Source organism: Dermacentor andersoni, chromosome 6 (assembly GCF_023375885.2).
Source record: "Dermacentor andersoni chromosome 6, qqDerAnde1_hic_scaffold, whole genome shotgun sequence".
In the NCBI taxonomy this organism is placed as follows: domain Eukaryota; kingdom Metazoa; phylum Arthropoda; class Arachnida; order Ixodida; family Ixodidae; genus Dermacentor; species Dermacentor andersoni.
This window is the reverse complement of record NC_092819.1, coordinates 115,263,447-115,276,992: the sequence shown is the minus strand read 5'-3', so window position 1 is coordinate 115,276,992 and position 13,546 is coordinate 115,263,447. Positions and strand designations below refer to the sequence as shown.

The 13,546-nt window shown below is 43.8% G+C and overlaps 1 protein-coding gene across 1 annotated transcript in view; it reads right to left on the bottom strand.

Moving 5' to 3' along the window:
• Positions 1 to 13,546, bottom strand: part of LOC126522267 (decapping and exoribonuclease protein-like) — a 59,507-nt gene that overhangs the window by 23,185 nt on the left and 22,776 nt on the right. The window contains exon 3 of the mRNA XM_050170986.3: positions 1,459 to 1,681. Coding sequence (XP_050026943.1) covers positions 1,459 to 1,681 — 223 coding nt within the window. The remainder of the gene's footprint in view (positions 1 to 1,458; positions 1,682 to 13,546) is intronic.

Below are 13,546 nucleotides of genomic sequence, written 5' to 3'. Positions count from 1 at the left end.
CCATCCATCCATCCATCCATCCCAGTGATCCTTACAAGAATCAGTGGAGACGTATTTTGCTGTCAAATGCAGCTTATGAATGAATTGCTCAGATGCAGCAGGAGAAAGAGAGAGAGAGCGAGAAAAGGGAAGGAAAGACAGGGAGGTTAGCCTGTGCAAGTACCGGCAGGCTACTCTGTACTGGGGAAAGGGGTAAAGGGAATAAAAGAAGAAAAAGGAAGAAAACGAAGGAAAATTCACACAGCAAAATTTCAAGGGCATATTCAAAACAGAGTTTATTAATTAGAAACATCATGAATGTATGCACACGGCATGCATAGCTTGGACGCCTCACTACCTTCAAAGCGGCATAATCAGTAAGTTGCTCTGTCTCTCCGGGTATTTATTATTAGATTCGTGATCGGCGAAACGTGGTGCATAGGCTGTGGTTTCGTAGTCAGCGCGATTTCATATTGTATCACAAACATTGTAACTCCAAACTATCAGTCCCAAGCAAAGAGGCCGATATTTGACCTCTCGATCAATTAGCTGCTTCTTTAGAGAAGCAAATCAGCGCCTAGATGCTTCAGCACGATCAACAACGAGAGTTTATGCTAAACTGCAAACGGATCGTTTTTGCGCAACTGCGCTGGGCGGGCAGTCTAGCACTTTTCAAGGACGGACAAAGTCAAAATCACGTTCACTGTGCCTTGATAAAGTTGTGCACAGGTCGTTGTGGTCCTTCTAGTCTCCAACCATACGTTGTATCACCATTAGTAATAAATACAAACCTAACGTGCCTTCTACAGCTACGGCTGCCAAGCACTAAGAAAGCGACGCCATTTATCAGCGACTCGTATCTTGGTTAGGCGCATCCGCGTACCTACTACCACTCGTTTTAACCTGGTCGAGGACACCGAGCTTTCTTCGTTCCCTGTGTCCTCCTCGCATATGTGTGTTTTGCGGCAGATCTAGTTTCAGTAATGAGCTTTCCTACCTCTTTATGGCCAGCTTTTTGACCTCTTATGTAGCGCTGGAATGGGGAACCTCAACAAAAATGTTGAGTCAGCGGAGCCCCAGGAGCAATGTTTCGTCCACAGCACACAAAGGGCATGGCTGAATTCAGAAGTGCAAGCGTATCCGCCGACGTGGCAGTAGTTACTGGCCCATACCCAACGTTTGTACCTACTCTTCCCCACAATGTAATTTTTAGCCGTGATAATCTGCCACGTTGGCGTGCTGACTGAATAAGTTGTTTGAAAAAATGGCGAACATATTGAGTGCCTACAACGGTCCTATATGTCTGAACCATCATTTTTTCCTGTACACATTATATTCGACAACACTTAATAAATAACGGTTCCGATTTATTTCCGAGAAAATTGTGATTAGGCTAACCTTTTCCGCTAGGGTTCTTTTTCGACATCCAGGTCGCAACGGATGTTAAGAAAACTGATATTCAATACGGTGGACACTTACCTGTAGAAGTCGGAACGATGCCAAGGAGGAGATAATACGCGATTCGTCTTAAACTCCACGTAGCCAGCCGTGGAACCCGACTCGCATTTAACAGAAGGGTCCACAGCTTTCACTTCTGTGGCCATCAGCAACGAGTGCGACCCAAGCTGGCCGCGGAGGACGGCGTTGTATGTGTCTCCTTCCCTGACCAGCTCGTCTTCATCGGGAACAACCTCTGGGTCGGCTGCATCGCAGAAAAATGTGCCTGCTGTATTTTAAATGCCGAGCATTTCTTGGCGAACATTTCCCGCTTTCACAGTATCTATCCACATCTACGTCTATCTACATCTACTTCTATCTACATCTACTTCTATCTACATCTACGTCTATCTACATCTACGTCTATCTACATCTACGTCTATCTACATCTACGTCTATCTACATCTACGTCTATCTACATCTACGTCTATCTACATCTACGTCTATCTACATCTACGTCTATCTACATCTACGTCTATCTACATCTACGTCTATCTACATCTACGTCTATCTACATCTACGTCTATCTACATCTACGTCTATCTACATCTACGTCTATCTACATCTACGTCTATCTACATCTACGTCTATCTACATCTACGTCTATCTACATCTACGTCTATCTACATCTACGTCTATCTACATCTACGTCTATCTACATCTACGTCTATCTACATCTACGTCTATCTACATCTACGTCTATCTACATCTACGTCTATCTACATCTACGTCTATCTACATCTACGTCTATCTACATCTACGTCTATCTACATCTACGTCTATCTACATCTACGTCTATCTACATCTACGTCTATCTACATCTACGTCTATCTACATCTACGTCTATCTACATCTACGTCTATCTACATCTACGTCTATCTACATCTACGTCTATCTACATCTACGTCTATCTACATCTACGTCTATCTACATCTACGTCTATCTACATCTACGTCTATCTACATCTACGCCTATCTATATCTACGTCTATCTATATCTACGTCTATCTATATCTAGATACGTCTACGCTACGTCTAGCTATCTAGCCGCATACGTCATGGTTGTGCTCTCATTTGCGTTTCGTTACATTGGTATGTACCTAAATTGGCATGGTATGACAAGAGTATGACGAAAATAAATCACTGTTCATGGCATGAATATCATGATGATAATTTATGGCGTTTATTGGCGCGAGGGCCAGCTATGGCCAAAGAGCGCCATGGCATATGGTAATGGGTTCTTTAAGTAATATATATGAAACGATCAAATTGAGCTGTAAATGTAGATGTTATGTGGTTGTAAGGAGGCCAAAAAAACGAGTCACTGTAAACTGCGTAAAATATATAAGCAGCAGAGTAATGACAATGACTCAAGATAAAAAAGGGCCTAAACGTTTCAGTGTGAAGCCATATGAAAGGATGCATACACCCTCCACAGGGCTGTCGGTGTAAAGCAAGAACTGGGAGGCAGGTGCTACAGAAACTTATGCCAGTGAAACTACAGCTTCAAAGGCCAGGCTGTACTAAACACGACCTGGTTCAATGATTTATAAGATGCAAACTTCATATAAAGAAGTAAAAACTGTTTCCAGGCTAAAATGCGGTTCGTCTTTTTTTAAAAATGCTGGGTCAAGTAGGAAACGCTGATGATTCGCAGAACGAAAATACCTTTTACGCTCAGTTTCTATTTCTCTGCACTGGACCAGGACACGGAGAACTGTAAGGCTGTCGCCACGCCTTCGACATGAGGCAGGATCACTTACATTAAGCAAAAGTGGTTGCCGAAGGTATGACCCATTAGACGACAAAGAAGCACTTCCTTGTGTCGTGTCGTTTCCTCGAATATCCAGTGCCCTAACTTGGGTTTGATCAAGTGCAGCTTATTGAGCACCTGGGAATTCCACTCTTTCTTTTAGTGTTTCCTTAGCTTGTGACGTAAGCATGGTTTAAGGTCCTTGGCTGGAATGGGTAGGTTTGTGTCGGTGTCCCTAAAAGCTACTGAGGTGGCGTTCTCGACAGCAGCTTGATTAGACAGACTGGGTGCCACTGTAGACAGGCACCCAGCAAAGGACCACGACTTGTTTATCCGTATAAGCAGAGTGTAGCAATGAATACAGTTGATTAAAAATATTGTTTTTGCGTTTTCGTCAACTCATTATTGTTCAGACTACACTCAATGAGTCCGTAAATACCACAGCCCTAGTGAGACTTGTCTGTTTATTATGTTTAACTACAGAGAGGATCGCGTGTGCATCCGCCGTAAAATATACTACTATATGGATATGATGTACCGGTTATTAAAATCGATGGTCCAAGAGCTGCATAAGCAACACCATGAGGAGACTTCGAAGCATCTGTATAAAACTGACGACAAGAATACCTCTCCCTAAGTTCAACAAAATGCGAATGTATGTGTGCCTGAGTTGCTCCTTTTGATACTTCTGAAAAAGAGGTGTCGCACTGGATAGACTGTCACCCGTAAGGCATAAGAAGCCTATTAGGAGCGATTAGAACATTCTCTAAAAGAGGGACGCATGTTTCGTCTGACTGCTTCCAATCGAAGGGACAAATGAGGCTTAGTGGCTGAGGTGTTACGGAACAGCCTACCCGTGGACAAGTGAATGATTGAATGACATGAATGCCCTACAGCTGATTTTACCATCAAGGCGTAGGAAAAGCTTCAATATGTCCTTTGGAAATATGAAGACCATTTCTTAGATTAAACGTACAGGCTTTGCACAGGACTAGTCGTGAGGGCGCCTAGATTTTCAAAGTACTAGGCATAGCAGAATTATATTCTATGGCTCCGTAGTGAAGACGTGATAATATTAGACTTTGTACAAGCTTACAAAGAATATCCTGTCGCTTCTTCATGGTTGTGCGTGACAATAATTTTAGCAAATTCACAGTCTTGAGGCACTTTGCCTTAAGATACTTCAGATGCGGGAGAAAACCTAACTTGCTGTCAAAAAGGATCCATAAAAACTTGTATTCACGGCTCACGGAGAGCCGTTCTCCATTGAGATCTATTACTGTGTCTGGCAGTGTACCTCTCTTGTTAGAGACCAAAACGCACGTACTTTTTTGAGGGTTTAGTTTAAAACGGTTCTCGTCTGCCCACTTAAACAATTTAAGCGAAGCTGTACTTACCAGTCGCAGATACTTAGATTACATTATTTCTATTACATTACATGATTACATGTCATCCACACATACAAAATAAAACAGTACGGTGTTTGACAGCATGGAGCGAGTTCATTTTGAGAATAAAAAGAGCACCTTAGCACACCACCTTGTGGAAAACCAACCTCTTGCGTAAAAGCACGATAAAGAACGTTACTTACCCTAACACGGAACGTGTGATGGGAGAGGTAACTCTGAATCACATTCAGTAAGTTGCCTAGGATTCCCGTTCCAGTGAGATCACGGAGGATTCCGAAGCGCCAAGTTCTGTCCTATGCCTTTTCCGTATCTAAAGACGCTGCCAAAAATCTTTCGTGGGCAAAAACTTCATGAATTTGTGTCTGAATACGTATCAAATGGTTAGTGGTGGATCGGCCCTCGCGAAACCCGCCCTGGCATGGGTCAAGCAGCTTGCTCGATTCTAGGAAATGCAGTAGGAGGCGGTTTATCATTTTTTCGAAGGCTTTTCAGGGGCAGCTTGTCAGTGCTGGAGGCCCGTAATTTAGAAACAGACGACGGATCATTTCCCTCTTTCAGAACAACAATTGTAATGGCCCCAATACAGCGTTGTAGAGGGAAAGGAGGGTTTTTCATGTTTCAGGGCGTACGTGCTACATTATTTCATATGTTACACGGTCGGCGCCTAGGGCAGATTTATTGGAGCTGTTTATTGATGCCTATAGCTCAGATAAACAGAATGGCTCATGACATGCTTTGCATGTTTTGCATTTTCTTTCCGGCTTATCTTTTTTTTATTCTGGCTTTGTATCGTTTAGATGTTTCAGATTAGTGCGATGAGCTATGTTTAAAATGTGGGCCCTGGAAGTTTGCTTGGTCTTCCAAGCTATCGCCCAGTGTGTTTACCAAAGTGAGTGAATATGTTTGTCACCCTCTTACTTTATTAACCCTGTTCCAGACGTTCGCCTCATCTGTATACCAGCTGACACCCGATGAAAGCTTCCAACTCTCTCTTCTGGCCTGTCGATGCGTTCTCCTTTCTTGGGACTTTACCTTCTTAAAATTGATAAGCTTGTGCGCAGTGGGCGTTCCCACATTCATCGTTCCACCACGGGATACGCCGTTTGGACGCCACACCACTTACTTCAGATATGCATTTAGAAGAGGCACCTATTATGAAGGCTATAAAATACTCCACAGCAGCAGCAGTTCCTAATGAAGACATGTGAGCCCATTAGATAATAGTAAGAGTTCGAAATTTCTCCCAATCAGCTGTATCGACCTTCCACTTCGCCTGCGGTGCAGATTCGTTTACTTTGGATGTACTCAGTAGCATTGGGCGATGATCACTCTCGCAAGCATTTTCGGTAACTTCTCAATTAGGTTCAGGTAATACAGGCGAGGAAACAATGCTAAGGTCAATAGAGGAATAGGTTCTGTGTGCTAGACACTCATATGTAGGTTGCTTATTATTCAGGAGACACGCACAAGGGTAGAAGTGGAACTGTTCAACAAGACGATCTCGCACATCGACACGAGTGTCGCCCCACAAACTGATTCGCGCATTCATATTGCGAAGAACGCGATAACGTTGTAGCAATTAATCCAGAAAGAACTGAAATTCATCATTGGGTAATTGGTAATGGGGGAGTATGTAATGCGAGCAAATGGTGATGAATTTGTTTAGCAGAGCAACGCAAACTGCCACTGACTAAAGGGGCGCTTCTAGATGTAAACCTTGACACGCTATGCTTTTATGATTTACAGTGGCAACACCGCATGATGATGCGAAAGCATCGTCGGGATCTTTACGGAATGTAACATAGTCGGAGGAAATTTGTGTGTTTTGATTTTAAGTACGTTTCCTGCATACGCAGCACTTTTGCATTCTGTTTATCGATAAGTCCTTGTACATAACAGAAGTTTCTAACAATACCTCTGACGTATGACTGTATAGTTTGGTTATTCATACTGAAATTAAATTGGTGTTGTGTGTACAAAAAAGGAAGTCTTGCCATAGATCACAAAGCCCTTTCGAGGGCCTGTAACGCGGGGTTTGTGTTTACCGGAGCGGTCGAGGGGGCCTCGCTGCTCCTTAGGCGCTTGGTGCGCCTTGAGGATAGGTGTAGTGTTCATTTCCTCTTCTTAGGCGCCGGACCCGCGCTCTTGCAAGCGAGAAGTTCCCTGAGAGTCTCGCCTCAGAGGACGAGACCCCTGTCTTCCCCAGCCCGGAGGTCAATGGGGCTGCCTTTGGGTCTGAGCTGCGCTGGCTATTGCCAGCGCCAGGTGGGGCTGGAGAGGGTGAGACAGTTTTGACTGCGCCCATCGCGATGGCTCCTGGTAGTCCTGCGGGATCACTACGGCTAGTGCAGGTTGGCGCCGAAACATTTGTGGTGCTGGCCACCCTAGCGGAGCCGGGCCTGTTTGCTGGTTAAGTGAAGTATGCTGAACTACTGCCACCCCGGAGGAGGAGCCACAAGTGACAGCTCGCTACGCCGGCACTAGGCTGTGGCCGCTGTGACGCTGCCCCCCGACGCGCCGCATCAGCTTAAAGGGGTGGAGACATCACAATTTTCGTTCATGCGTTTGTTGATTCAAACGTTGTGTCATGCTTCAGGGAGCACGATACACACAGCGGGATTCATATATATCCGATAAATAATTTAATAGCATTATTATACCGAGCGATTTCGGTTTCGGTTTCTGGGCTTCGGGGGATGCTATGACGTCACAGAGGAGGAAACTCAACATGGCTTGGTCACGTGGGCCACAAAAAATAGTGACGTAAAACTATGCTGCGTCGTATGCTTGCGCATACGCGTGCTCTGCCAGCAGATGTCAACAACTGGCGATTCGAAGTGCATGTCGCGATTATTATAATTATTGCGAAGAGCGACAACAACGGTAAGAAAATATTGCGGCTTGTGAGAGTCGGTGATTCAATCCGAAGCGCCGTACGCTTTAGCTTTGAAGTGAACCGGAAAAGGCCTAGCGACGATATCGGCGGCGCCGAACGATCAGAGGCGGTGAAGCTGCCCTCGGTGCCAGAGTGACCACTCCTTGGTTGCTGACTGGCCGCTTCGCCGTACGGCTGGCGCACAAATGGGTCCCGGGCCCGTCCTCTCTACGGCAAGGAAATCTCGCCGTTCGCGAGCGAAACCGCCTTCGCGTGTGGTCGCGTGCACGGGGGCCCGCGAACGGCAAACGGCGTGCGGCGAGTTTCCGTGCCGGTAACGTGGACAGGCCCTCACATTGAGAAAGGCCAAGCGAACGAGAGACCGCTCCGAGCTGCCGAACTATGCGACTATGCGAAGAGAGAAGCGGACAACACGAACGCCGCATACGTCCCTTTCGGACTCGGCCGGCTCAAACGTAGGCCCGTCCGCTCGGCAACTCGCCGCACGCAGTTTGCCGTTCGCGGGCCGCCGTGCGGCGCTCGTGTTGTCCACTTCTCTCCTCTTGTGTCCGTGCCTGCACGCCTTACTCTTTCTTTGCATTAAGAAAGGATTTCTATATGCCTGTAGCTCGGTCATAGTGGAGGCTATGCTTGGTCGCTCGGCTCAGCATGCTCCGTAATCGGCATTTCATCGCTACTCATCATACGTCACGTTTTTGTGCTAGTGTGCTATGACGTCAATATTTTCGTTCCTCCTCTGTGACGTAGTAACTGCCGCGCTAGCGATGGGTCTCGACTACGAGAAGGAGTTTTTAATGACTTTTTGGAGCTGAATTAAAATTATTTTAAAATGTTTGCAGCGTCCAATACTTCGTTCTGGGTGTCCTTGCATACGGAAGCAGCCTACAACATGCTTTTTATAGCCTCAAAATTTGGTGTCCCAACCCCTTTAAGGTGTGCTGTGGAAAGGTGAGCACCGCTTACGGGCTTCCTTGAAAGAAATATTTTCCTTGACTTGTAGGCTGATTCTCTTCTTTTATTTTTTTGCAGTTTGGACAGGAACGTGAGCAGGCTGCATGGTCGCGAGTGAAGTTTACACAGTGAGGTGTGCCACATCACTTCTTGGACGGGTTGCCCTCGACTCCACACTTTGCACAAGTTATTTGACGACGACAGCTCTGCAAGCCATGACTAGAGTTTGGAGTATATGGTCAAAGAGTTAAATTAATGTACCCTGTGTCAATGGTTTCAGGCGAAATGCTAGACACAAATGTTAGGATAAGATATATGGTGGAGATTCCTTTGTTGTCCTATCTAATGATGATACATTTGCATTGGTGACATTTTGATATTTTCACCCTTCCAGGAGTTCAATTAGGAGGTCGGCTTCTGATGCGTCTCCGCGTGAGCTATTCATTGATCGGTGTGGTGTGACAGAAATTGGTATGTTGCCAAACTTCACAAGATTATTGAGCTTCTCGTACTCTCGTTTCTGAGGAATCAAGATGAAGGTCACCGCGAGTCATTTTAATCACTTTATAACCGGACCCTTATACTTCGGTCAAAAGTTTAGAAACTCTGAGTGACGAAATGAATTTCGCCTGTTTTTCAGAGTTCTCACTGTGTACAACATGGAATTTCGGATAGGTCTCTTGCTTGGTTGAAGCATCTGCTTAGCTCATCGGTGCGGCCCCTCTTTAGGGTGACGATCAAGTAGGCGGGGAAATGCGGGTGTTCCCATAGTACCTCGGTTTCTTTTCGGCAGCAATAGCGGCCACCCACCATGGAGACCAACTAAGGGACGCTGCAACGCTTAACACCTAAGGCTGCAGGCACCAACGCCTGTTGGCACCTTGTTGGTGATTTTAATAATGATCTGCTATTACTTAGCCCGCATAATAGACAATTTTTAGATGTCATTGAGTCATTCTCGTGCACAAACTTAATAGGATTACCCACCAGAATAACAACTGTAAGTGAAACCCTACTAGACCTATGTATAACCACGATAGAAATGAAGTCAATGCTGGTGTGCTAACAACTGATCTGAGCGATCATTTATCAGTGTATTGTTTTTTCACTGCGACAAAGAAAGAAAAAATGATGTTAACGATGCTCCTGTTGCATATCGCTCCTTCAATAGTATGCCTTGTCTGCATTTTATGCTAGTATTGAAAGTATAGACCGGAATGATGTGTACAGTGACCAAAACCCTAACTTATCGTATTATCTGTTCCTACAACATGTAAAGAACTGCTATTATGCTGCCTTCCCACTGCAACACTACAAAAGGCACAGCAAGTCCAGGAAACCATGGATTAACAGAGGTCTTTACAATAGAATTAGAGAACGAGATAAACTATACCATAACTTCATTAGACTAAGATACATATCTATTACATGAATACAAAAAAGTTCGCAACAAATGAAACTCAAGTTTGAAGAGAGCTCGTATTCAATATTATCAGGTAAGATTTGCTGGGGTCTGCTGCAATCCCAGAAAAGCTTGGAACTTGGCACGTCTGCTCATAAGAAAAACAAAGGCTAGCCTTCCTACCACACTAACCATTGACGGCGTTGAGTTCACTCAAGCCGACCTAGCGGACAAATTCAATAATCATTTCCTAACTTCTCGTGCAGCAGGTAAGACAAATAATACAATAAATGACTCGGAACAATACATTTCTTCTTCCTGCTCACATTCTATTTTCTTGACTCTATGTAGGGAATTAGAAATAGTTATATACCGGAAATCGTTAATTAAAAATACTGCCGCTTAGACGTTTAGACGCTGGCTATGATGACATTAAGGCTGACCAAATTAAACATGTTGCTGAATTACTGTGTGGCCCACTTCAGCACATCTGCAATCAAGCGTTCGCCACGGGTACCTTTCCTGAAGGCATGAGGATAGCCAGAGTAGTAGTCATTCACAAAGGTGGCTCTCCTAATGACTCGAATAACTATCGGCCTATATCTGTGCTACCTTTATTTTCGAAAGTGCTGGAATATACATTAAATCACGAATAATGACGTTTATTCGTAACCACCAAGTGATTTCCAAGCAGCAATTTGGCTTCCGTGAAAAGAAAGCAACCGAAACGGCGCTCTTAAATATTAAAAAAAAATTAGTTAATATTGACAATAAGCAATATATTCTTGGATTATTTCTAGACTTTAAGAAGGCGTTCGATTCTATTAAGCATCCCATTTTGTTTCACAAACTCCCACACGACGGTGTTAGAGGTTTGGTATTAAACCTGATACGCAGTTATCTATCCTACAGGGCGCAATTTACTGGCATAAATGGTTACCGTTCCCAATTACAGTCGATAAAATATGGCTTACCGCAAGGCTTTATCCTTGGACCATTATTCTTTATTCTTCATATAAATGATCTTGTGAGCATATTTCCCTGACATATTTGCCTATGCAGAAGACAAGTATTTTTTTAAAGGTAAACACTTATTTGAACTTGAAAAGGCAGCTAATAGATGTTTATCTAATATATCAAACTGGTTGCATTGTAATCAACTTGAACTAAATGTAAAAAAGACTAAGTATATTATTTTCAAAAGCCGTAATAAGCCTAATGACTATAGTACCTGTATTAGATTTAAAAATTCTGCTATCGAACGGGTTTCTGCGTATAAGTTTCTAGGTGTCGTCTTTGAAGAAAACTTGAGCTGGACACTACATCTAAACAAGGTACATGCAAATAGTGCAGGTCAATTTATATATTGTATAATACCAGAACCTTGGTGCCAAAATGGTTAGAACTATAGCTATACTATGCCCTTGTTCATTCACATATACATTATTGTCTACTAATCTGGGGTACAACTACTAAGACTAATTTAGATAGGTTAATAATCCCACAAAAAAGAGCCGTGCGTTGCATAGAAAACCTTCAACCTAGTGATTACACTGCACCACACTTTTCTAAGCTAAACATACTCGGAACAGATCATCTATTCCAACTAAGGCTTGCTATGTATACACATAGGGAAATTCTGCATTACCCAAATACCCTCTCCACATTTTTGCCATCCGACAATTCACAATATCACCTTAAACATAACAGACTTAGAACATCTACGTTTAAAACCAAATATGGTACCCACACACTCGCTTACCTAGTACCTCATTTCCAAAATAATAATCCAGAAATCGCTACTGTGATTCAGGAATGCAGATATACTCAGCCTAAAGAAAAAGGTTAGGAATTATCTTTTGCTAAGTTCCTAATGGTACTTAAGTGTCCTTGCGGTCTCGATAACTTTTCTTTTGATTTTAGTCGTTTTTTCTGGCATAATTTTCTCCTATTTGCTAATAATGTTTTGTAGCATTGATCAGTATTATTTGCTTGTTTAAATATTTCCATGTTTTCGCGCATTACTGATGATATATTATGTATAAAATGTAACAATCTTACTTCTTTGTATACTTGATTGCTTGCTGCATATATTTTGTTCTTTTTCTTGTTTCTTTGTTGCACTGTATTTCCATAATGTTCCACCCCCTGAGCAATTACGGGTAGGGGGGCCTTTGTCAGGCAGTTGCATCTGCCTTTAGCCCCTACATCCCAGACAATGTATTGTCGAAATAAAGCATTCATTCATTCATATATTGTCACTATAACCGACTATATTATACCGAAAGGAAAGGCACATACGCGAGGTTAACCCAAGCCGACTAGAAAAATTAGGAATTGACGAAAGAGACGATAGGAGAGTAAAAGAAAGAAGATGCGAAACAGAAAGATTGAAGAGGGGGACAGAAAAGGCGTGTGCCGGTTTCCTCCAGGTGAGTCTGTCCGGAGGAGCTGTCCACGTGAAGCAGAGGCCAAAGAGATGTGTTGCCTCCACCAATGGGCCTTCACTGTCAGAGCGCCGGGCATCGGCTCAACCCCCAGAATGCCCCTTTCCCCGGACACGGCTAAGCCGAATACGGCTACACGCGGGAGGGTCCAACCCTCGTGTGCTCAGGTACGTGGTGCTGCAACACACCAAACGCCTGCTGACGCAGACGCCCCAGCAGGAATGGCATGAATATAATGACATGTGTGTCATGCAGGTAATGAAGTAACCTCTTACGTATTGGTGCTCTCATGGTCGTTTCATTAACTTGGTATGTACCAAAATTGGCGTAGTAGGACGAGAGTGTTTGACGAACATAAATGTTAGATCATGACATGCGTGTCATGTAGATCATGAAACGGCCGCCTACGTCTTAGTATGTGCCAGAATTGGCATAATATGACGAGTGCATGAGGAACCTAAATGCTTGATCTTCACATGAAAGACATTGCATGCGTGTCATGTAGGTCACGGAACAGCCGCCCACGTCTTGTTGCTCTCATGGTTATTTCGTTAACTTGCTAGGCTCCCCACACACTGCTTCGCGTTAACATCAATTCCCGCTGGGCATGGGATCTGCCGGCACTTCTTTATTTATTGAAAGAAAACGAAACGTCATCCCATGGCAATTCATTTCAAACCAACGTGCTCCTTTAGTCACAAGACCATGCTTGGTCAAGTGTTGCCAACGTTACCTGAAAATTTTGAGATAGCTTATGTCAGAGACACTAGAATACACCACCTTTTGCTTTTAAACCAATATAACTTGATATGTGTTATCAGTTTACGAATGTTTCTGGTCTCCTTACTTACCGAAGCCGACATCTTCTTAGGGTCCGCTATTATGATCTTAATCAACTTTCGTCGTTCTTACTGCTAGCCATCGAAAATGGGACGTCATAGATACTTTAAAATTTCAATATGATGAGACTCTTTCTACAAATTTTTGACAGGGAGCTATGTACAAATGAGAATTACATCTGGTACCTAACTATCGGTAAGGGGGAACGTGCCGCTTCATCCAGAATATTCGTTAAGGGTCGAGAACTCAGTTTAAAACATGGTTGCTATCCCGAACAATCGCACAACAAATACCAACACGCCAGTAACGTGATCACACAATATATTGCGTGCATGCTAGGTACCTGTGGCCTGATCGGGTCACTGTGCATTGG